The 21,873-nt window shown below is 36.7% G+C and overlaps 1 protein-coding gene across 1 annotated transcript in view; it reads left to right on the forward strand.

Annotated features, from left to right (window-relative positions):
* Nucleotides 1-21,873, forward strand: part of ITGA1 (integrin subunit alpha 1) — a 74,319-nt gene that overhangs the window by 20,565 nt on the left and 31,881 nt on the right. The window contains exons 2-8 of the mRNA XM_071580918.1: nucleotides 8,535-8,655; nucleotides 10,591-10,703; nucleotides 11,653-11,741; nucleotides 11,831-11,945; nucleotides 12,617-12,744; nucleotides 18,709-18,857; nucleotides 21,116-21,266. Of these exons, the coding sequence (XP_071437019.1) occupies nucleotides 8,535-8,655; nucleotides 10,591-10,703; nucleotides 11,653-11,741; nucleotides 11,831-11,945; nucleotides 12,617-12,744; nucleotides 18,709-18,857; nucleotides 21,116-21,266 (866 nt within the window). The remainder of the gene's footprint in view (nucleotides 1-8,534; nucleotides 8,656-10,590; nucleotides 10,704-11,652; nucleotides 11,742-11,830; nucleotides 11,946-12,616; nucleotides 12,745-18,708; nucleotides 18,858-21,115; nucleotides 21,267-21,873) is intronic.

Here is a 21,873-nt window from a genome sequence, read left to right on the forward strand (position 1 = left end):
AGAAATGGAGTGATGCACTTCCCTCAGATGGGTGAAGCATCAATATGTTTTATTGATATAAATCAGTGAATTGACAAAATTCCCTGGTACATGCAATGATGGTTTCACAAAATTTAATGTCAAAGTACACTTTACAATTTACACTGTAGTGGATAAAGGCAGATAAAGCTGTAAGGGCGACCATCTAATTGGGTCATCAGGTTCAGAAAGGACCCCCTTGCTTTCTAAATGTCTTCTAAATTCCCAGATTGGTCAATGTTGTTTATTTCTAAAGGATTATATGTCTTCTAAATTCCCAGATTGGTCAATGTTTTTTATTTCTAGAGGATTATAGGTGCCCAATCAATCCTTTGTATCACTTAGCTAAGATGTCAAAGTTTGGCTGTTATTATGCTGTTTTTCACTTACTGAGGATGTGCTGTGTCAAGGAATCTCTCAGCCTCAAGGAGTAACCTTGAGAGGTGTCCCTTCTCAGGGAGAGAAGGAAGCACACTGTTGTTGGCATAGGTATATGGTAATGTGAGTTTTCAGTTATGCATTTTTTGCATCAGTTCTCAGATTATCACATTTCCCAGAATTTTTGAAAGGAATTTCTGTCCTGGAGCATTTTATAGGTAGGTTTTAAGTTTGATGTGGTAGACTGGTGAAGTGTATCAGATAGAGTGATTTGTTTTGTGGTTTCTTTGGTGCTATGGTTCATGTTCCCTTGAAGTCTACTTAGACTTTTTTATATGTAAATAACAGCATAGTGGGACTGTATCTTCCCTCAGAAGTGCATTAATTTGTCTACAGTGTTTGGCAGTTCTCTCTGCTTTTTGACAGATTTTATTTTTTCAAAGTTAGGTTGCAAGTTGGCAATGAAAAAAAGAGAGTACAAAGTATGGATTAAAAAGAAAATTAAAAATATGTAGACAATTTCTTTTGCAGTTCACATTTCAACACTGAGAAGCAGTAATTTCTTCCAACTCAAGGGATTCACCAGTACCATGAGTATCCAGGACTTTTTCTTCCTTAGTCCCTATGTTAGTATACTAAAATTATGAAATATTTAGGCCACGTTACATAATGGCAAGTCACCAATCTCCATGTTTTCAAAATAAACCTCCCTTGAATGGCAAATGACACTTACTATTGAACATGTAATACACTTAAATCTCTGCCTCGAAATTTCTGACATAGTTCTACAAATTCTCATGTGTTTTTATAATGAGCTTCAACTCTGATGTTGTAAGCTACATCTCTGACTCAGATACATTTAAAAGTAATAAATTGTTAACTATAATGAAATGGCACTATGTAAGGATGGTCATATCTTTTTTATTTTTTTAAACCAAGTAGTAATGGGTTTACCTTCTTTGTGCTATCTATTTCTCAAACCAGCCATGTCTTTGGATTGAATCACAGGCATAAAGTTAGAGGAACTGTTTGAAGTGATGTAATTAATGTGATTAGATAAGCTAGAAAAAGTATGGAAGCTACTTGCATAACAATGAAAGAAAGATTGTGTTTGCTTCCTCCCATTAATCAAGTGTTGCAGAATTTGATTTCCTAGGAATTATATAATGAATACTTAGAAATAATTATTAATTATTCCAGATTATGAGAATGGTAGCACTTTTGATAATTGGCATTATACTTCTTTATTAGAAACAGTAAGATTCATATTGAATCTACTTTGCCTTTTTTTTAGACTAAGAGCTACAAAATTAATCTGTAATACAAAAAAATATGCAAGCTAGTGTAGGAAAAACACAGTAGCTAACATCATGAGGTGAAATGAAAAATCTCTGTGGAAGAAGTGACTCTGCAGCTTGTTAACATGTGTTTCCACAGCACTAGGTGTACCTGCTGGTTTCAGCAAGGCTACACAGTGTAAAGCTTAGAGCAACAAGACATCAACCCACAAAATTGGGATTCAGTTTACTCTTCCTTCTGGGGTTTATTTCATTTTACCTATGCTTTCTGCATGTAATATGACAGTTGTAGATGAGTATAAATAGGGTCTATCTCAAAAAAAAAAAAAAGGGCGTTCCATGGGCTTACAGAAAAAGCGATATGGTAGGAAATGAAAGTTATAGTGAGGTGTTCGTGAGGAGATGGTCTTTGATAGCAAAGGAGAAAGGGCAGAGAGGGAAACTCAAAGATTATAGGGACTTGAATGGAGTTAAGTGTTGATGGAAAAACTTCATCCAAAAGATGGACTACAAATCACTGGAGACAAGATGAAACATTTTCTAGGAGTTATTTTGCTTCCATCAAGCTGCTGAATTTGCTAAGCCTCCATACATCTGCACAGGACTAGTAGCAGACCTCACAAAGTCTTCTGCATGTGACCATATATTTGTAAGGCATTTTTATTCCTTCTGTGAGACACTGCTAAGAATTGTGCTGATGAGAGGACTACTTTCCAAATTAGGAACAAAATAATTTAATTCTGATGACTTTAACTGAATGGGGCACATAATCTTGGTCTCTGCCATTATATTTCCAAAAATTTTGCCTGTTTCATTGTTGTATTCATTTGGGATCACATTACAAAGCATTGATTCAGTGTATTTTCAGACTTGATGCTGATTTATAAAGCTATTTTCCGGCACAAAACATTTAGTGCAAAACCAGCAAAGGAAGCTTTATTTAATGGGTTGTACAAGGCATTTAATATGTTTTGAAAAGCATGTGGCTGCTGAATCTGGAATTATTTTCAAATATATATTTCTTGGTCTTTTGGGGTATTTATCTACTTTTAATAAGAAATGGGTTTTTACTTACTCAGTTTCTTTCCAGAAAGTCAGTCTTTTGCTTTTTAAGGCTTAAAGAATAAAGAAAAAATGCTGGAGGCAAAATTATACAAAGGTTCTTTTGTAGCCCAGAAAAATAAAATGTTTGATTTAACCACTACTGTAAAAGTCAGAAGTTGATTTTTTTTTAATATGCAGCTTTATTTGAAATACATTGATATTTAGCCAGCCATAACTGAATGCAGTGGGAACTCTTGCTGCAGCCTCCTTGACCTTCCACATTAAAGGCCAGAGCACTGTGGCCCCCAAAGTCACAGACAGCCATTGTACCACTCGGTTGTATTTTCATCTACTTGTGGCTAAATCTTTTTCATAAGACAGGGCTGTGTAATTCTGCATTGAGATTATCACAAATGAAGCAAAAAACTAAAATGTGTAGATTTGCTGGTCCTGCAAAAAATCCACTTTCACATGTTTGAGCCACAATTTCATAAATAGCATTTTCATAGGTATGTCTTGGCAAGCAGTTGCATGTTTAACCTTCCAGCCAGATGCAGTCCAGCCCTGACCCAAGTCCATGGTGCTATGCTGATGCAGCTAAAAGATCCAGCTTTCAGGAGGTTTTGTTTTCCTGAGGCCCAGTACTGTGCTTACTGAAGGACACCGTTTGTTCTCTGTTGCTGGTTTGATTCCAGCTAGCTGAAAGCTGCAGCATGGGCTGCAGGTGCCAACCCACTGTGGTATCAATTTCCTCAGGTGAAAGAGTTTTCTAATTGCAAAGAATAACACTATTTGCCACTGTCGTGATAATAAGCTTTTGTGTGAGGCCACACCAGTGCTCCCAGTTCTGCTTCCCTCACTTAGTCACTTTCACCACCATCCCAATTCCATCCTTTCAAGCTGTTTGTTTTATATATTTTCTAAGATCATGAGAGACAGGTAGTCTTTGCAGCATCAGCATAACATACTTCTAAAGGCAGTCGGTTATTGCTTTATAAACTAGGACATCTTTTCTAATGACTTAGCTTTTAGATTTCGATCAGATGTACAGTTCCCTGTTGCTGTAGTGCACACTTGTGCTGTTAGCAGGTCTTTAAAATATCTTTATAACAACATTCGTTGTAATACTGCTGTACAAACATTAAAGCAATTTTTTGCAAGTGCAATTATATGAAAACTGTATAAAGCGTTTTAATATTATTATAATCTTCAGTTTAAATTTCTCTATCCCCTTTTATATCCCAAGATGTAAGCAGTCTGATTTTTAAACTTTTTTTTAATTTCCCAGTGTTTTCCAGTTGTGCTTACTTTTGCAAGACGTGTCTACTTGTGTTAGTGTCCTCACTGATTGCACTTAGACTTGTTTTCTTTCAGTCTCTTCTTGCAAAATGCAGATGAAGATAAAGACAACTGAAATGCTATAGCAGTGTGAAATGAAACAATAATATCTCTTGACCACAGGCTGATAGGGAGAATTAATGCACAGTCAATGTGTTAGCCCTATTCAATGCTAAGTGTAAATTTGTCCTTTCTTGTTTTTGAAAGAAAACATCTTTATTTATCAGGCTAACCCCTGTTTATAGAGGATGAAGTTGTTTTTTGCTACATGCCATACACAGGTAAAACATTCTAACTCAATTTACTCTCTTCTGCCTAAGTCAGTCTCCATGATGTCATTTATTGTGGATGATTTGTGGTGATCTATTTTTCATCAGTTAAAAAACAGGTTAGGTTTTTTCCTGTAGTTTGAGTTATGTTTATATTTCTCTGTTCTAGAAAAATAAGGGTGCCAATTTTACAGTTCTGTGTTTATAAAGTTAGAGTGGCTCGGCAATATGCTGATGGACAAGTACCAGAGAAATCTGTGTGGTTTAGAGGCAGAATAACCATCCAGACAGCATGAACATTTAGCTAAAAGAACTCGTTAAATAAAACAGAAAAAAATTTATTAGTGGCTACTGGACAAGTATGAGCTACTACTCTAGGTTTGTAATAGAAATAATATTTGTGTTGTTGTCTTGGTGACTGTTAACCTTTCACATATAGGTACAAGCTGTGCTAAGCAGAGAATGGCACATGCATCAGCTCATGTTCCCTTCAGTTTAAATCAGTAATGAGAGGGACATTGTCCCAAGTTTTCTGCAGTGCCTTGTTTCTTGTAGAACATGAAATTAAAACTGTAATTTCAGTTTTGAGCTTTGATAAACATTTATATTCTGTGTTTCTGATCTGTATCAGTCATTTCAGATCTGTTAAAAGACATTCAGTTAACATAACATGAAATAATTCAAAATCTTAGTTTAATTTATGTACATTGATTATGATTAAGTCTAATACTATGTACCTTATGAAAAATGTTTTTTTCTCCTTAATACCCACAACTCTGGAAAGAATCCTCTCCAACTTCGCTGCAGCTCTCCTTTTTCCACTGCTTCTGCCAACAGTCTTTTTAATTCATATACACAAGTTAGCTGGAAACAGTAGAGAGTGCATGCCATCTTACACAGAAACTGGACGTTTGAAAGAGTTCAAGCTAGACACTTTTATTAATATAATTTTCACAGTCACAATCATGATATTTTTAAGTATTCTGAATATTCATGGCCAAGTTGCCATGAATCAGTAGATTTTTGTTAGTTAGCAGTGTAAAGTAGGTCACCGTAAATTTCACTTTTTCATTTGCCATCTGCAGATTTGAACGTCTCCTTGACTTGTAAGATTTCCTTTCACGAGATCTATGGAAAATGCAGTAAGCTACCTTCAAATCTATTAACTATTTATAAATTAATCTTACACTGCTTATCCTGATCCTTACTTTTATGGAAAAACATTTTGTTCATGATATTTCATGGCACATGGAAGCCACAGAAGGCCATGGAGTACATTTGCATGTTAAAATGCCACACAGTTTGTGTATCAAGTCTGTATCAAGAAAGCTTCTGAATTCTGGCTAAGATAAAAGGGGAAGATGAGAGAGCAAAAGGACAACCACGCTGGATCAAATCAAGATTTTGACCAGTATTATGTCTGCAGGAGTACATGTAAACCAATAGCTAGGGACAAAAAGTAACTAAGCAAGCATATAGAACATTCCTCTACCAGTTTTCAAGTATTTCCAGCTAAGGGAATTTCCTGAAGCAGATGTGCATTCTGTATGGTTTGTAACCTACAGTAGTTTTGTCTTTCGTTAATTTATTCCATTCGCCATTGAACATATTACATTTAGCATCCAAAGCATTCTTGGTCAACAAGGTCTACAGATCTGTTCTGTTGTGTGGACTCACCAACTCCTTCTTGTTTCTGACCATCCATCTTCTTTTGGTTTCTGTAGCTTTAGTTTTTATAAGAAAGCGCTGTCATTGTCGGTTCCAATTTGACCTCAGTCAGAAGCATGAGGATTTGGGTGGTTAGTAGCAGATAGCGGGCATTTCCTATTCCTCTTCTAGTTTACTTGTTTTAGCATTTCATACATTTCAGCTGTCTGCTATATCTCTGAATATTAGAAGCATATGCATTACAACTATGGGATGTGACAATGTTGCATAACCAATTCAGGAAACTAATTCAAAGACCATTTATATAATGAACAGGCAGTAAAAAACACAATGCTGCAACATAGTGATGAAATTCCTTGTTTATCAGCAGATGATGGAATAATGATGGAGGATATTGTGGTGGAGTGAACAGAACACACGTAGCCTTTGGTCACTTTAGGAAAAGTAAAAGGAAGAAATGAGCTGCAATTTGTGGCCTTTAATATTTCATATCATAATATGTGTTGAACATCATCCTAAGGTGAGAAAGGGAATAACATGTCTCCCAGGACCTCTAGAAGGATGTTTTGTCCATTTTATTCAGGGGCTAAAGTGAACAGACTTCCAGAGATAAAGGGGCAATGGATAGATTTTGCATCTACCTTTCTTCTTCAAATAAATAATGAACTTAGTTACTTTAACAGGTGATCCCATTAGTATCATTTTATTGTCTAAGAGGTAAGTTGGGTGTCTAAATGACATGGTTGGAATCCCTCACAAAAGTAATAATTGCAATTGCTTTTACTCTGAAATTTAACAAAAGATGATCTGAACTGGTGATATCTTTCCTGAATTGCTAAAAATTGTTGGGTTTTTCATTTTAATTGTACTTTGATGGCCAGGAGTAGGGGAGGAAAACACCTATTGCACATGAACAGGTATAGCAGAATCTCTTTAAACGTAAAGGTTTAAGGAAGACAACATATTTTGCAGCAAATTATTTCCCATCAGGCTGTCAGCCATTAATTTTTTCTTATCAATTTCAATGAATATTTTTTGAAGAGTAAAGTAATCTCTGTTGTAGTTTTTTCACTTCTTTATATTTCCTGACTATGACTGGAGGAAAACCTAAAATAACACAAATGAAACTTTTCCTTTTTTGCTGTCCAGTGAAACTGGAAATACCTACTGAGTGACAAATGGAGTCTTCTGTGATAATTTTACTGTATTAGGCAGGAAATAAGATGCTGAGAGAGACAGATTAACATTGACCACATGGGACCTTAATTATAGTAACAAGTTTTCCATGAGAATATCATTGACTGAATGGTGAATAACACACACGTGTTTTAACTGTACATTACTTAGATGCTTTGACAGGCAGCAAATACTATGGATTTGAGTATTTTTATGTAACTGTTAAATGTCAGCAAATGATCAGAAAATACTTTTTAAAATTAAACTTGTGTGTAATTGTGTTTTCAAGCAGTCTTGAAGTTCTACAAATTCAACTAATTTTTGGCTCTTGTGAATTATACAGCTCTGTAGTGACAGAGTCAGTGGTTGCTGTTGAAACTTAAAAAGATGGAAGAGATCACTAGAAGAAATAATAAATAAAAGATAAATAGCTTTGGTTTTATATATAAACAGTATTTTTTGCATCTTAATGAGCCTTGCAGCGGATTATAGGTATCACTTCAATCTTAGTTCTTACCCTATATAGCACATTTTTCTGAAACTTGCTATACAGTCATAGTTTTACTGCATTTTCCTTGATGATGATCCCTAAACTTTAGGGTATGGGAAATGAGTCAGAAGAAGCATTTGCTATCTTGACTTACCTCATCATAGTCCAAGATGACCACTGGAGAGCAACTTTGCCTGAATATGTAAATGTTGGAGTTCTGTAAATGATCACATGTAGATACTATGGAGATATCACTATATGGGCTCATTAAAAATGTATTCTATTCTTTTTCAAATAACAAAAGTTTACAGGTACTCTAGAATAGAATTAAAACTATGTACTTTTTAATCTAATATAGATTAAAATTAAATACATCTGAAAGTTTTCCCTCTTTTCCTATGTGTATCTACTGCAAAGAGTTAAAAATGAGTTGATTCTCAGTTTAAGATACCTTGAGAACTACTACCTTGAATGAGGGAAAGAGCATTTTGTGAAAAATTCTGACATTTGAAATGAATAAAGGAATATAAAAGGATTAAAAACTAAAAGTTATTTATGACTAATTGTAATAATCTTCTACTTAATGTTATTTGAATTGTGATTTAAAAATGAATAATGAGTTTTGCAAAGTATGTCTTGGATGCAGAAGTCCAGTTGCTAACATCTCTGGATGTAGCTGTATCTATGTATGAGGAAGTATGTTTTATATATCTTAAAAACTGTGAATCATATGCCCCAAATGCCCCTTCCAAACCATCTTGTACCTTTGGTTATTTGAATTTTGATTTCTTAGGAATACTGGGGTTTATGTGTACTTCTTCATACTGATTTTTTTAAATAATGATATTTTTATAGCTCTCTTTCACTTTGTCCACACTTCCAACGTTGATGTGAAAAATGCAATGACCTTCAGTGGGCCTCTGGAAGACATGTTTGGGTACACAGTCCAGCAGTATGAAAATGAGGAAGGGAAATGGTAAGCTCTTTTTATTTTTTTTTTTTTAATGAACACTTCAAATTATCAGGTATTCAATGACTCAGGTGCTATACTTCTATTTTTAAGTAAGGGTCTGATTCTGTCAGTCATATTTCTTAAACTAATGCACAGGCCTGAGGAAACATGGAAGGGCTTGGAGAGTGAAAGATCCAAATTCATACCTGCATTTTTCTCCTCAAAGATGTAAATGACTTCACAAAAGTGATAAATTCCCTCATTGATGGAGCTGAGAAAGGACTCTTTTTTTTCCTGAACCTCGTTTTTAACATTTACCAAATGAAGTCTTCATCTTTTTTTTCTGTTCATATATTTGCAAAGAAATTACTCCTGTTTTACCTAAGTAATCTCTATTATGCCTTTTTTTTTCCCAAAGTTTTCTGTCAGAGGCTGTCTGAACTGAGTTTTTTAACTGGTGGGAAGATTTCTCCATGAAAATGTTTATTAGTACCGTACTCCCTTAGCCTTCCCTTTTGGAGCACTAATTATGCCTTACAAATGGTAATATATTTGCATTTGGGAGTTGGAGCCTTTATCTTAACCTCTCTTTTCCTTCCTGTTGTTCAAAGTAGAGGTTGCATTTTGGCATGCTTACTCATATCATTGCTTCTTGCTCTTTTTATAAACACCTGCTTACGTTTTTCCCTTGTTAAAGCAAACTTTGCAGGCTGACAACTGGGCTGGAGGGTTGAAATAACAATTGCATGGTTAAAGGTTTGGGAAACCTGAGATGTCCATCATTCTTTGCAGGTTGCTCTGGTTTTCACAGAGCTTTGTCAATAATTTCACATTCTTGGTAAACCCAGGGACTCCTGTGGGCAGACAGGAGCAACAGCAAGGTCAGACTGTTCTGCAGTGCCTGAGCAATCCAGCCTGCAAGTGCTTGGGCTGTCTGACTGCCAGAGTCTGTCCATCACTGCAACATGGTGTTCACCATTAGCCATAGGGAGTGTCCACAGAAATGAAATTGCTCAGACTGCTTTTAAATAGGCTAGTTCTTGACTGCTGAAATTGTTTAAATACACATTTGCATGAGGGTCATGAGAGAATAATAATAATGACCTTCTTTGAGCTAATTTAGACCACCAGGAAATGGAAACCATTGTAGGAGCTCAGTTTTTGCGAAGTAAGCTGTATTGTTGTAAACTGTCCTGAAACCTTTCAAAACCAAACAATAATATGAGCTGGAAAGGGTGACACTACCAGTCGCTGAAGGAAGACAGTGATACAATCTAGTGTGCTACATCTGGACACTTCTGAAATTAAACTCTAAAGCTGCTGTAAATCGTTTCAGAGTATCTACCTCTATAAAAGAAAATCTGTATGTTGATACTTAAATACATAAAACAGCCTTGTCATGCTGATGAGCATTGGTCACCTTCCGTAGGACATCAAGCACACTCAGCTTTTCTGTATCTTAAAAATTTGAAATTTCTTACACTAACACATGTTATTAATGAGAGAGAAAATGGTGTATTTTACACTGCCGGTCCATGTTATTTAGACTGAATTCTTCTTCTGCGTGCTTGTGACCATCTTCTTTGGTATTTGGTCTCTGAGCATGGAAAAGAAGTTTTCACCTGAAATATTGTGAAGACGAAGAACATATTAAATAAAACAGATCTTTCCTTTTGTATTACTTCTACTACTTGTCATCCACCAATCAATATTGCTTTTATTTTCTACTGTAATTTTTAAAATATGTTACTCTGTTTTGTAACTTGGTATATAAGCCCTTTTCTTTCTGTGTCCTTATTATTTGCCTTGTATCTAGCATAATAGATACTTCTCTTGTTCTCCATCCTGTGCTACTAGTACAAGAGCTTACTGCAGCTGTGATCTCTGCATAAGTTTTATTTGCTGATTTTTGTGCCTTGTAAGAAAGAAGAAATTTCAAGTAACTTAATTCATTTGCAGGGTACTTATTGGTGCCCCGTTAGTTGGCCAACCTGAGAAAAGAACGGGTGATGTCTACAAATGCCCTGTAGGAAGGGACAGCCAATCACCCTGCGTGAAGCTGAACCTACCAGGTATGAAAGGAAATAAAGCTGTCTCATGTGCAGGAATAACAGAGGTCAGTTCTTAGGAGATTTTTAGGTAATAAATATGCATTGGAAAAGTTTCTATAGGGAAGATTTACTTAGGACTCCAGAGCTAAATGTGAGGTAAGTTGTGTTTGTAACACTAAAAATGATTTTATTTTAAGGATTTTCATTGTCCAATGGAAAACCTGTTCATAGTTTTAGAATGGGCATGTGGGTAATTATGACTGACATTGACTCACTGTGGTTGGCAGTCCTGGCCATGAAGCCAGAAAGGCCTTGGAATACAATTTCATTGACTACCCTTTTAAAAGCTCTTTAAAGCCAACAAGAGCCTTCATAATGCCATGAGTGAGCTTTTGATGAAAACGTAATGAGGCTGATGCATCTTAATATGACATAGGTAAATACTAATACTTTTCTTGCTCATTTCAAGAGATACATGATGTAGACTGGAAAAGAATTCCTGGTAATATGAATTGCACTAAATACACCTGTCATGATATTTTTTATTTTCCCTTTTCACTTGAAAACCTAAATGTCAATAATGTAATGTAACAGTAGCAAAAATAAAAGTTGTTCAGTCATTCTTAGCAAGACAAGGTAAGAAAATGAATGTGGAGTTTTTTTCTAATTAGCAAAACTGAGTAGTAGTATCTTGCTTTCATAGTGCTTTTTTACTTTTTTTCTTATTTTGCGGTTGAAGAAAACTATTTGAGACAGCAACCCAGACAAGTTTTCTGGATAAAAGCCAGTTCCAGAAATTTTTCTTGATTGTTGCAATTGAAGAAGAAGGAGGAAGAGCGCTAAAATATTTATTGAAACCAGTGTCAGTCTGGGTTTTATTTTAGAAGCTGGAAGCTCCATACTAGGGGATATATACTTAAACATTTTGTTTTCATGTTCCCAAATACTTAACATTTTAATCTATTTATAGCTGCTACTTCAGTTCCTAATGTTGTGGAAGTAAAAGAAAACATGACTCTTGGAACAACCTTAGTGACTAACCCAAAAGGAGGGTTTCTGGTAAGAAAGGACTTTTTGCCAATTTAAAAAATCTGTTTTTTCCTAGGGTATCATAACAAAAACATTTCACTATTTCTCATTTTTTAAAGGCATGTGGACCACTTTATGCCTATAAATGTGGACGTTTGCATTACACAACTGGGGTTTGCTCTAATGTCAGCTCCACATTTGAAACTATTGAGGCCATTGCTCCATCTGTGCAAGGTATGCATGCCACAGGAGTTCTCGTGTGTATCTGAAAATAAAAAGAGCCAAACAAGACAAATGTATACACATAGGCATCCCAAAAAAAAAAAAAAAGAACTGCTTAACTTAGCTACCAGCATTACCAAGTTAAGTAAATGTTTTCATTGTCCGTATATAACCTAAATTCTTCCTACTTTTGGAATTTATCTCAGTATAAACAATCATTACAGTGCTATGTAACATCCAAACACAATTGCTAAAAATAGTTGCTTATGTTTTTAACTTATGGCCAAAAGACTTTTTAGATGATGACAGCATGTTGAGACCTAATACAAATAGAACTTAGTAATATACATAAAAATGCTAGAGACCTGGGTCTTTGGAAAAATTGCAGAGGAACAGATTGACATTGAAGAAGGTAAGGGGTCACTGTTAAATACTCCAGTTATGTGAACTTCTGCTCCCAGTCTTAAATTTCTGCTTACAAGAAAGCCCCTTCCTGATAAAGGAAACACAAACCATGTGAAACACAATGCAAAAACTCAAGAATGTTAATTGACATCAAACATGTCAGTTCAACCCCACTGCAGGAGGACATGCATTTGTTACTAATTACCAGAGTAACTAGAACTGTGAGATAAGTCTGATTCTTGTTAGTGTCAATTCTTATGTGGTAATTTGTGTTGCAGAGTGTAAAACCCAGTTGGACATTGTCATAGTACTCGACGGGTCCAACAGCATTTATCCATGGGAGAGTGTCACAGCCTTTCTAAACAGCCTCCTGAACAACATGGTTATAGGCCCTCGGCAAACACAGGTAATACGTAGATATTTTGTGGGTTTTTTTAATATGAGAGTCAGAAAAGGATTTACAGGAAATAGGATAAGAGTCATCTGTGGACTTCCTCACTTCCAAGAACTAACGGCAATAGGATACTACAGCAAAATAGCTGAAACCACAACGAAGTCAGTACTCAGTCATCGAGCAGCAATGTCAGAAAGACTATCCCTCCCCCCACTGCTCAGGCAGTCTAGAGGAACCGACTTTTTAACCTAGAGACAAAAGTTAAGTGCATTAAGTGAGGCTGTTTGAACACTGTCCCACTTTCCTTCCTCTCGCAGCCACTTCTTGTCTTCTTCTGTACTTCAGAGCACAGAGGCTATTTCTGCTCTTCTGAGACACACATGCATGATTTGGACAGCCTTTGATTGTAAGCTTTTTGGAGCAGCATTCTCTCTTTAGTACTGTGGAACGTTGGGCATACAGCTTTTAAACCTTGAAATCATAATTAATGAGCGGCTGTTAAGCTGCATGTTATTAATGGCAGAAGCTGCATTTATGTAATAAGTGGAGAGGGCCAAATTCCCAGCTGCTATAAATCAGTGTGGTTCCATCAGAATTAATGGAGCTATGACCAATTACCCCCCTGAGGATCTGGCATATATCTCACAGGCTGCTGAACGGAGTATGTAAATATCTATTCTAGGAAGTTCCCTGGGAAGGGGGAAACATGGACGTTGGAATACATTTTAGCAGAGAAACCTTTATTAATGGCAAAAGAAGAAACTGTGTCTTTCCTTCCTTTCTCTATTTTCTACCTCTAAAAATCAAGGATTTTCCAGGACCTTGTACAAAATTTGAAATGCTGCAGGCAAATGCTCTAGCATTTTTGCAACTTCAGGTTAGCTTCTAACACTCAGCTCCTACCTTCACAAATGAGACTGCGAGAAGGCGTAAAAGATATCTCTGTTTGCAGAGAGTATCCATGCCATTTTCTGTCTTAATTGGGGTTTTCAAGTTACCACCCCAATTGGTACTGTTGGCGATACTGAACACTGGCTGATAAAATAACTTATAAATTTTCAATTTTACAATCGTATCCTCTAATTTTAAACACACTTTTCTTACAGATATTGTAGGAAAGAAAGAAAAACCCTTTGTCAAGTTAAAAAGAAAAGGAAAAAATTCTTCCTGGTCTCTTAAACTGATAATTACTCAAACATGTGCCATCATAAAATACTTAAACTTGAACTTCCCAATATGAGGAAATTGCTGCATGGAAATCATTACTGCCTTCTGCCCAAAGGTTTTCATGGGAGTGGTACACAGGGGAATCAGCTCTACTGCACCCTCAGCCCTCTTCTTCACCTAGCAATTTTTAAATTTTCACATTGCCACACCTCTGTTAGGTTTGGGTTTGGAACACTGCCTCGTCTGTGTGGCACAGCTCATGCACAAAAGGTCCCTTGCTGGCCTGCACTCCAGCAGCCTGCCATCTCCACCTACAAAATCCATTGTACCCACAGTTTGGCATAGCTACCCCTCTTCTCACACGTACACTTACTCACTTGAGAACGTCAGCTTTGGCATCTGGTTGCTACAGAGCAGAAACATTTAAGAGGGAGATAAGAATCAGATAAGGAGGAGAGACGCTGAAAAACTGGAAATGGAAGGCAGAGGCTGGGTGGAATTTTCTTGGTCCCTCTGCCTTCTTTCCTAGAACATGCCTCATCTCTCTCCTCTCCTCTGAGCCCCCAGCTTGGAACCTGGCACATCCAAAGTTAGTAATGGGTTTTTACTGTCTCCCACACCCACACTGTCTCCTTTCTCAGTAAAAGTGTTTAAATGACTATACAATCAGGAAGAGGAGAAACAATATAGTAGGCTTACGTATCCCCTCTTCTCTGGAAGCACAGAATAGAAGCACAGGAACAGCAGTTTACCTTCTGTCTGTTTAAATTGATTTTTGCATTTTCATTTTTTATTGCTGAGCACATAGAAACCAGTGGATATTCACAACTTAAGATTGTTTTGCACAGGAAAGGAATGAGGTGATTACAGAATAACTCCTTAGCAGCTTGGGTGTGACTTGTTCAAAACCTTGTTTTGATTAGAGGCTTGTGAGATGTTTGGTTTGGTTTGGTTTGGTTTTTTTGCTTACAGCCCGCCCCCCCCTCCTACCCCATGAAAAATGATCGTTAAATTTGTGACAAGATAGGAGAGAGATTTCTCAGTGTGCCATGCTTGGCACATTTGAAAGTGAAAGCCCAAAGTCTCAAATGCAAAAATCCAAAGTTTATGGTATAATTTTTCAGAAGTATTTCCTTCCCTTTCACTTCTCCAGATAATCTACAAAATCATACTGATGGTTAAGCTGCATATCTTGGGCCTTGGGATAAAAGAAGTAAAGGGAAAGTGATGATAGAAAAGTGGAAAAAGAGAAGTTATGCAAGAAAGAATGATACAGGGAGGAAAAAAAATAAAGTATTTCCCCTGGACTTTTTCCAGTAGTTTTAAAGCTTTTTTTCCTCTTTTTTAACTTTTGTGGAGATAATTGTCTTTTTATTATGAGTGTAGGGTCTTTTTTTTTTAATCCCTTACATATGAGCAACTTTCTGTGTATTTCTCTCAGAAGAGAAAGCAGAATACTTTGATAAGTTCAATTCCAACTTTAAAGCTATGTTGAAATGGCCTTCAGAAGTTTTCAGAGTGGTTTTATTTTTCCATTAATATATTACATAGGCAATTATAGATGTTTGGATTGCACCTTATTATGTCTCCAAAGGGACTGTATCAGCAGACTAATAAGTCATGCCATGTCATATCTTATAATTAGTTTTGTCTTCAGAAGAACAGAAGTGTATTTAAGAGGTATTGCAAACATTGAGGATGAAGAAAGTTCTTTGCAATAGTTAACAAGTAACTTCTGTCTTGAAGTAAACAAAATATGGGAGAATGAATTCAATTTTTTTTTGGGGGGTCAGATATCTTTTTAAAGATCTCCTTATGATAATAGCTATTATCCTTTAGTGCTTTCAAAGGCATATCTGCTTTTTTTAAGGTTAAATTTAAGTACAATGAAAAGTATTTCTGGTTTTCCTCTACATCCCAATGATGAAAATCCTGACATATGATTTCAAGTACTAAATGCTTTTCTTTTCATTTTGTTATTTTTGTTGTTATTATTTTTTGCCAAATCAATTTCCTTAATAATTTATTCAGAAAGCCAAAATGTACTTTCCAAGTAAGGGTCTGTATTCACTTATAAACAATAAATCGTTGCCCTCAGAACTAGTTTGTCCCAAAGTAAAACAGTCTTTCTCTTGCCTATTCTCTGGTACAACACTTTTCACAGGAACTGGGGACAATTAAAGAATTATTCCCTTGTGTAATGTAAAAGCCATGGAATGCTAGGGAAGGGCACACAAACTTAAGAATTACAAAGATGTTCAACAGATTATGGTCTGTAATGCTGGGAAAAATAGTAGGTTCTCTGGAGCAGAGCAGAATTATGCCTTTCTGTGTAGTACTATTGCATTTCCCAGATTTAAATTAAACAACCAAATAGAAACATACAATACCTGTAAGCATCGTTCTCAGGGGCTTGGTGGAGTCCCACAAAGGCACATTTACATAATGTAGATGTGTCACTTCTAGTTTTCTGTCAGATTAAAAGGCTACAAAAGCTCAAACCTTCATTTCTATCTAATAGAATATAATTCCAATTTTACAAGGTGGACTTTATTTTGTGATTCTGTGGGAGACTGGAACATGAAGTCTCCTAGCATTTTTTCAGTTCTGGGAGGCTTTTTGTTACCTTTTATTGAGAAATGGTTCATTTTGGATGCCATGGAATATGTAGAACATGATCATAAATGTTTTCAAAGTTAGTGCTAAGGAAGGGTCCCACATAACAATTATATCCCATAAGATAACCATATGCCCCCTTTCCTTCCTGACTTACAAGCTATGCAACACAGTGCAGTTTTCAGACTCAGATGTTCTTCCCATTCACTTCCTGAGAAGGAAGTGCTCAAAATGTTTACTTGCTGTGGTCATGGATGTTTCCTTTCAAATAGGAAATGATGCAACCGAATGTTAGACTGGACTCTTTTTTAGGAAAATGACAACACCAACATGGGTCTCTAGAATCATAAAAGACTGACTGGCAGATACTTTTCACACTGGCAGCAGTCAATATATGATTTAATTCTTGCTAGCAATTAAATCCTCAAAGCTGCAGATAAGGAGACAGTGAATCCACACCAATAGGCTCCTTGGCATGCAATAGTCTCTGGCTACCCTTGCTGCATGGTACTGGAATTCTTAGGCTACGCCTCATCCTCCAGAGTACCAAACGTGATGAAAACCTCTTTCCCATTAATGGTAGTCTTTTTAAAAGATTAGCAATGTCCTATTCAAATAATGCTGTATGTCACTTTAAATGTATGCCAACATATAGTTGCATTGGAGGGAACAGGTTAAAATTTTCATCTTCATCTGGGGGTTAGTCAGTGCCATATGACCACTCTGAGTGGTAATACAGAGTGTGCCCTGGCCAGTTCTGTAAACACTGTACAGGGTTAATAGGCTGCTTCTCAGGAGAACATGTAGCTTGTGCATTCTCTCAGCTACAGGTGGAAGAGGGCATACCTCCAAAAAGCAATTTAAATATCTTAAATGGAACAACTTGTCATAACTTTGAACTTACATTAGTTCTTCCAGATTTTAAAGATTTGTATTTTCAAAAGGGTACAGAAATTCTGTGGAATACATTTTGCTGCCACATTCCACTATAATTATAGTCCCATAACCATATGTAACTAGCATTTCATAATGATTGTGTTATTGATGTTTAGCGTAAAATATTTATCCAACTCTAACCCTTCTACTACAGGCAAAAAAATATTGTGTGGAATCTGAGAGGCTATGAAATTACCTGAATAAAAGCCAACTGTAAAGCAATTGCAAAGTACAGTCTAACCCACTTCTAAAATAATATGATGGCAAAAATATCCCAGGGGTATTATTGATCTTCAATACCTAACTGCTCAAGTGCTATTAATAATAGATGAGTGAGACATAAATGCCACATCATACTGCATTATCCTAAATAACACCTATAAATTGCCAAATGTAACATAAAATTGAAATATGCTAATGGAACATTGTGTAGATTCTTCCCAGTAAAAGCTGTCAGGAACTTGCCAAAATATTAAAACTGACAGAGATGAGTGAGAGAAATTAATTAATATTTAAGAATATTGCTTCTCTTTTTATTTCACACTTCGTTTTGCACCAGGTTCCCTCAGGCATTTTGTGGTTAGGTTCCAATGCTGTATGTTGATCTTTTGCACAAAAGCTTGTCCTTCTGAGGTCATCTGGAATCTTTACATTACCTTACCCCCTTCCAGAAACCACCATTTTATCCATGTTTTCCCCTCTGTTAGTTGTCAGGTCATACTTTGGCTTACCTCCTGCTGGGAGAATGTCCATGTCATGGACGTCCCTGCTGGCTTCAAGATAGGGGTAATTGGGTCTTCCTGTTTCTAGGCTATGTTTAGGGTAAATAAACTATCAGATGTAGGAATATCACATTTGAATCGAATGAAGAGAGTTGCGAGTGGACCATGACCTCATATATTACAAGGAAAACAATTTTGAGATGTTGTGACTGGTGGTTGGGGTATTGGTCTGCCTTGGCCTAGAGGGGAGCAGAGCTTCCGCACAGATAACAGCAACCAGGAAGACCAAGGAGTTGAGCTTCCTTTTGGCTTTACTCCAATTTTTAATAAAAACAACTTAGAAACTTCAAAACGTTTCAAGAGGCTGTTCATCTAGCCGGTCTTGCTCAAACACATATAGGTGTTTCATACTGAGAGAAACACAGAAAGTTCGATTCTTTTCCTGGCTTTAGGTACAGAGAGACATTTACCCACTGCAGGAGACAGAGGTGTTTGTTTTAAGGGTAAGTGATTTTTAACATGACCTGTGTTTCAGGTTGGAATTGTTCAGTATGGACAGACTGTAGTCCATGAATTTTACCTGAATACGTACTCGACAACAGAAGATGTGATGGCTGCAGCCACAAGGATACGCCAGCGGGGTGGCACGCAAACTATGACAGCCCTGGGAATAGACACAGCAAGGTACCCTCACAAGATACTGTCCTGCATATGGGAGAAACAAACATACGGATATGCTCATGATTCTGATTTTACGCTTTAATATTATGATGTGGCTAACACGTGACTTCAGTTTAGCTAAGCAAACATCATTTAATAGGAGGGTTAATAAACAGACTCTCTCCAGCTCTAAGGGCAGCTGTATGTGCCACCCTTGAAAGGCATTCTCCTGAACAGAGGAATTAGGAAAAGACAATAGACATGGAGCAAGGTTGTAGTCCTAAGGAGAGGACTTACAATATGTGCTGTCCACACAGAGCAGGTAGGAACTGTGCATGTAGAGAGATAAAAGTAGGTTTTTCAGTGGAAAAAAAATGAAAGAATTTAACTTTTTAATGTTAATTTGTTGTCATTCTGAAGTTGATTATTACAATGTTTGAGACCACACATCAAAAAGCCTAGAATTTTGTAACCTAAATCTTTGAAGCTTATGGATCACTGGGAGACTGAAAGCCTATTGTAGCATAGCAATATTTAGAAATGCTTCTTTTATGAGAAAAATGAAATCTGACTTTCATAGAACAAAAAATTTCAAACTGTACAATGTTGCCTGTTATCATTTTCCTTTATTTTTTTCTTTCCTATTAAGAAATCATGACTTTATCCATGAAAGACTGCATTCAGTCTTTCCAAACAACCATTTAGTGAAAGATGCAGCATCTTTCTGATGAACTATTTGATTATCTGACCAAAGGTTTGTTGATATGATGTCCAAAATCCAATTAAATTCCTATATATTCAGCAGTAATGTTTTCCTTAGATAAAAGTGGATGCTTGACATAGTCTGAACATGTTCATGAAAGCAGAGCAAGCTGAGAATTGCCAAATACTCATGTTTTAGGTTGAGCTGGCAAAATGTCAAGTACCAACACACAGAGTCAGTTCTTCCCTCCCCTCCAAGGGGAAGAAGGGAAAGAAGGTAAAAAAAAAATTAAAATGGCAAGGTTTTTGTATTTACACATAAGAGAGAAAACCAAACTACAATATAACACATATATACAAATGTAAACGCCACACGAGTCACCCACCCAACAACACAGGCCTCCACTGCCTCAGCCCACAAAAAAAAGACTCCCCTCAAAGGACATCTGGCAAGAGAGGAATAAAAACGAACAACAAAAAAATGTGCACTTCCTGAACCAAACATCTGTGAAGTGGTGATGAGGCCTAACTCTCCTGGCACGGTGCTAATGTGTTGACTTGGCATCGGCCATGAAGGAGACTGACCGAAGTCCCTCCTACACCTGTTTTTATACTTGCTGTGATGTCAGATGATATGAAATAGCTATTGAGTTGCTTAAGAGAGGTGATGCTTGTCCCTCCTAATCTACATAAGACTGTCTGAGCCTGCTAAACTGAGGCCTACTAAAATTAAGGCCTAAACTACCAAAACTCAGAAACTACATCTAGTTCAGAATGCCGCTGTTCCCCACAAACTGCTGCAGGCTTGTTTATACAGAAACTGTCATCAAACTTATTCTTGGAGTCTTCGTCCACTTCTGGCCATCTTCAGTTGCAGATCTCAGCTTTCATTCATGTGACCAGTCTTAGGTTCTGTGGTATTTTACTAAAAAGAGGACACCCTGCTTCCTTCCTTCTCCTCCAGAGCTCTAATCCAGCCTTGCCTTGTCAGGTCTAGAGTCTGGGTGAGCAGTGCCCAAAACCTCAGTGCCTATTTGCCCACCTTCAGCTGTAGAATTCAAGCAGGTGGTCCAACCTGCTTCCGCTCACCTGCAACCTGTTTCTGCCACATCCCTAATACCCAGTTTTACTGCAGCTATGGAGTGGTGTGCTGGTAGCCGGGTAAATACTTTGATCACTTGAAGTGCTGCTGTGGGGTGGAAATAGGGGAGGGTTTTCTACATGAGGTTTTGGAATGGGGGGGGGCATGTTGGTTCAATCCTTTCTAAGATGCCAAAAGCTGTCTTAAGATGCCAGAAGTTTATTCATAGAGGGGAAGAATTTTTCCACTATCCAGCATTGTGTTTTCTGCTATTTCTCTCAAGAAAATGAATAACGGATGAATGTTTGTGAAACTTTGGCTGGGAACCATCATGTAAGTTCCAGTTGCAGTTGTGTGTATTTTTTCATGTGTAGTGTTAATCTCCATTCCCTGCTTCTTAGTTAATTTAGTCTTTTAGTTTCTGGTTGGCTATGCAAATATGATGCCTGTGAGAAATGCTGACACTGCCTTTCTCCAAAACACTTTATGCTTCTTTTAGGAAAGAAGCTTTTACAGAGGCTCATGGTGCACGAAGAGGAGTACAAAAAGTAATGGTTATTGTGACTGATGGGGAATCACATGACAACTACAGATTACAAGAAGTGATTGATGATTGTGAAGATGAAAACATTCAGAGATTTGCTATTGCTGTAAGTGAAATTTAATGGGAAAATTCAGAATCTTAAAGGCATGTTTCAACTTCTAAATGTAATTTCTGTTATAGAAGTTCATTTCACAGAATCTTTATGGAAATATAATTATATCAGAGAGGAAAAAATAAAGAAGCTGAAAAAAAAACATTAAAAGTTGCTTTCTGATTTTATAGCACATAAGAAAAGCAATCTATCTGTCTTTCTGGTGATGATAGGTGCACATCTGTGCAAAGAAAAAGGAGAAAGAGTTTGAGGGACAGTTCAAAATCAAATCCTTTTTGTTAAAAGCCATATACAGCAGAGTAGGCAAATTTAATATTCTAAGCAATTTCTATACATACATTACCTATTTAAAAAAAAAGAAAGCAAATGTAAACCATCAATGAAATGCACTTTATTGGGGCTGTGCTGTATGCAGGCATTCTAAAGCTGTCATTTTCATGTCGAGCAAACTTAGTAGCTGAATGAGAAGATGAGTATGGTGAAGGTTAACCTGTATGATACAAAAGCAATAATGACAGATTTGGTGTTAAAGTTCCACTATATTTGTGTATTCTATACTCAAGTTGTCTGTTTTCTGTCATTAATTTTGAAGGTACATTGG

The sequence above is a fragment of the Pithys albifrons genome, chromosome Z (genome assembly GCF_047495875.1).
Source record: "Pithys albifrons albifrons isolate INPA30051 chromosome Z, PitAlb_v1, whole genome shotgun sequence".
Classification (NCBI taxonomy): Eukaryota; Metazoa; Chordata; class Aves; order Passeriformes; family Thamnophilidae; genus Pithys; species Pithys albifrons.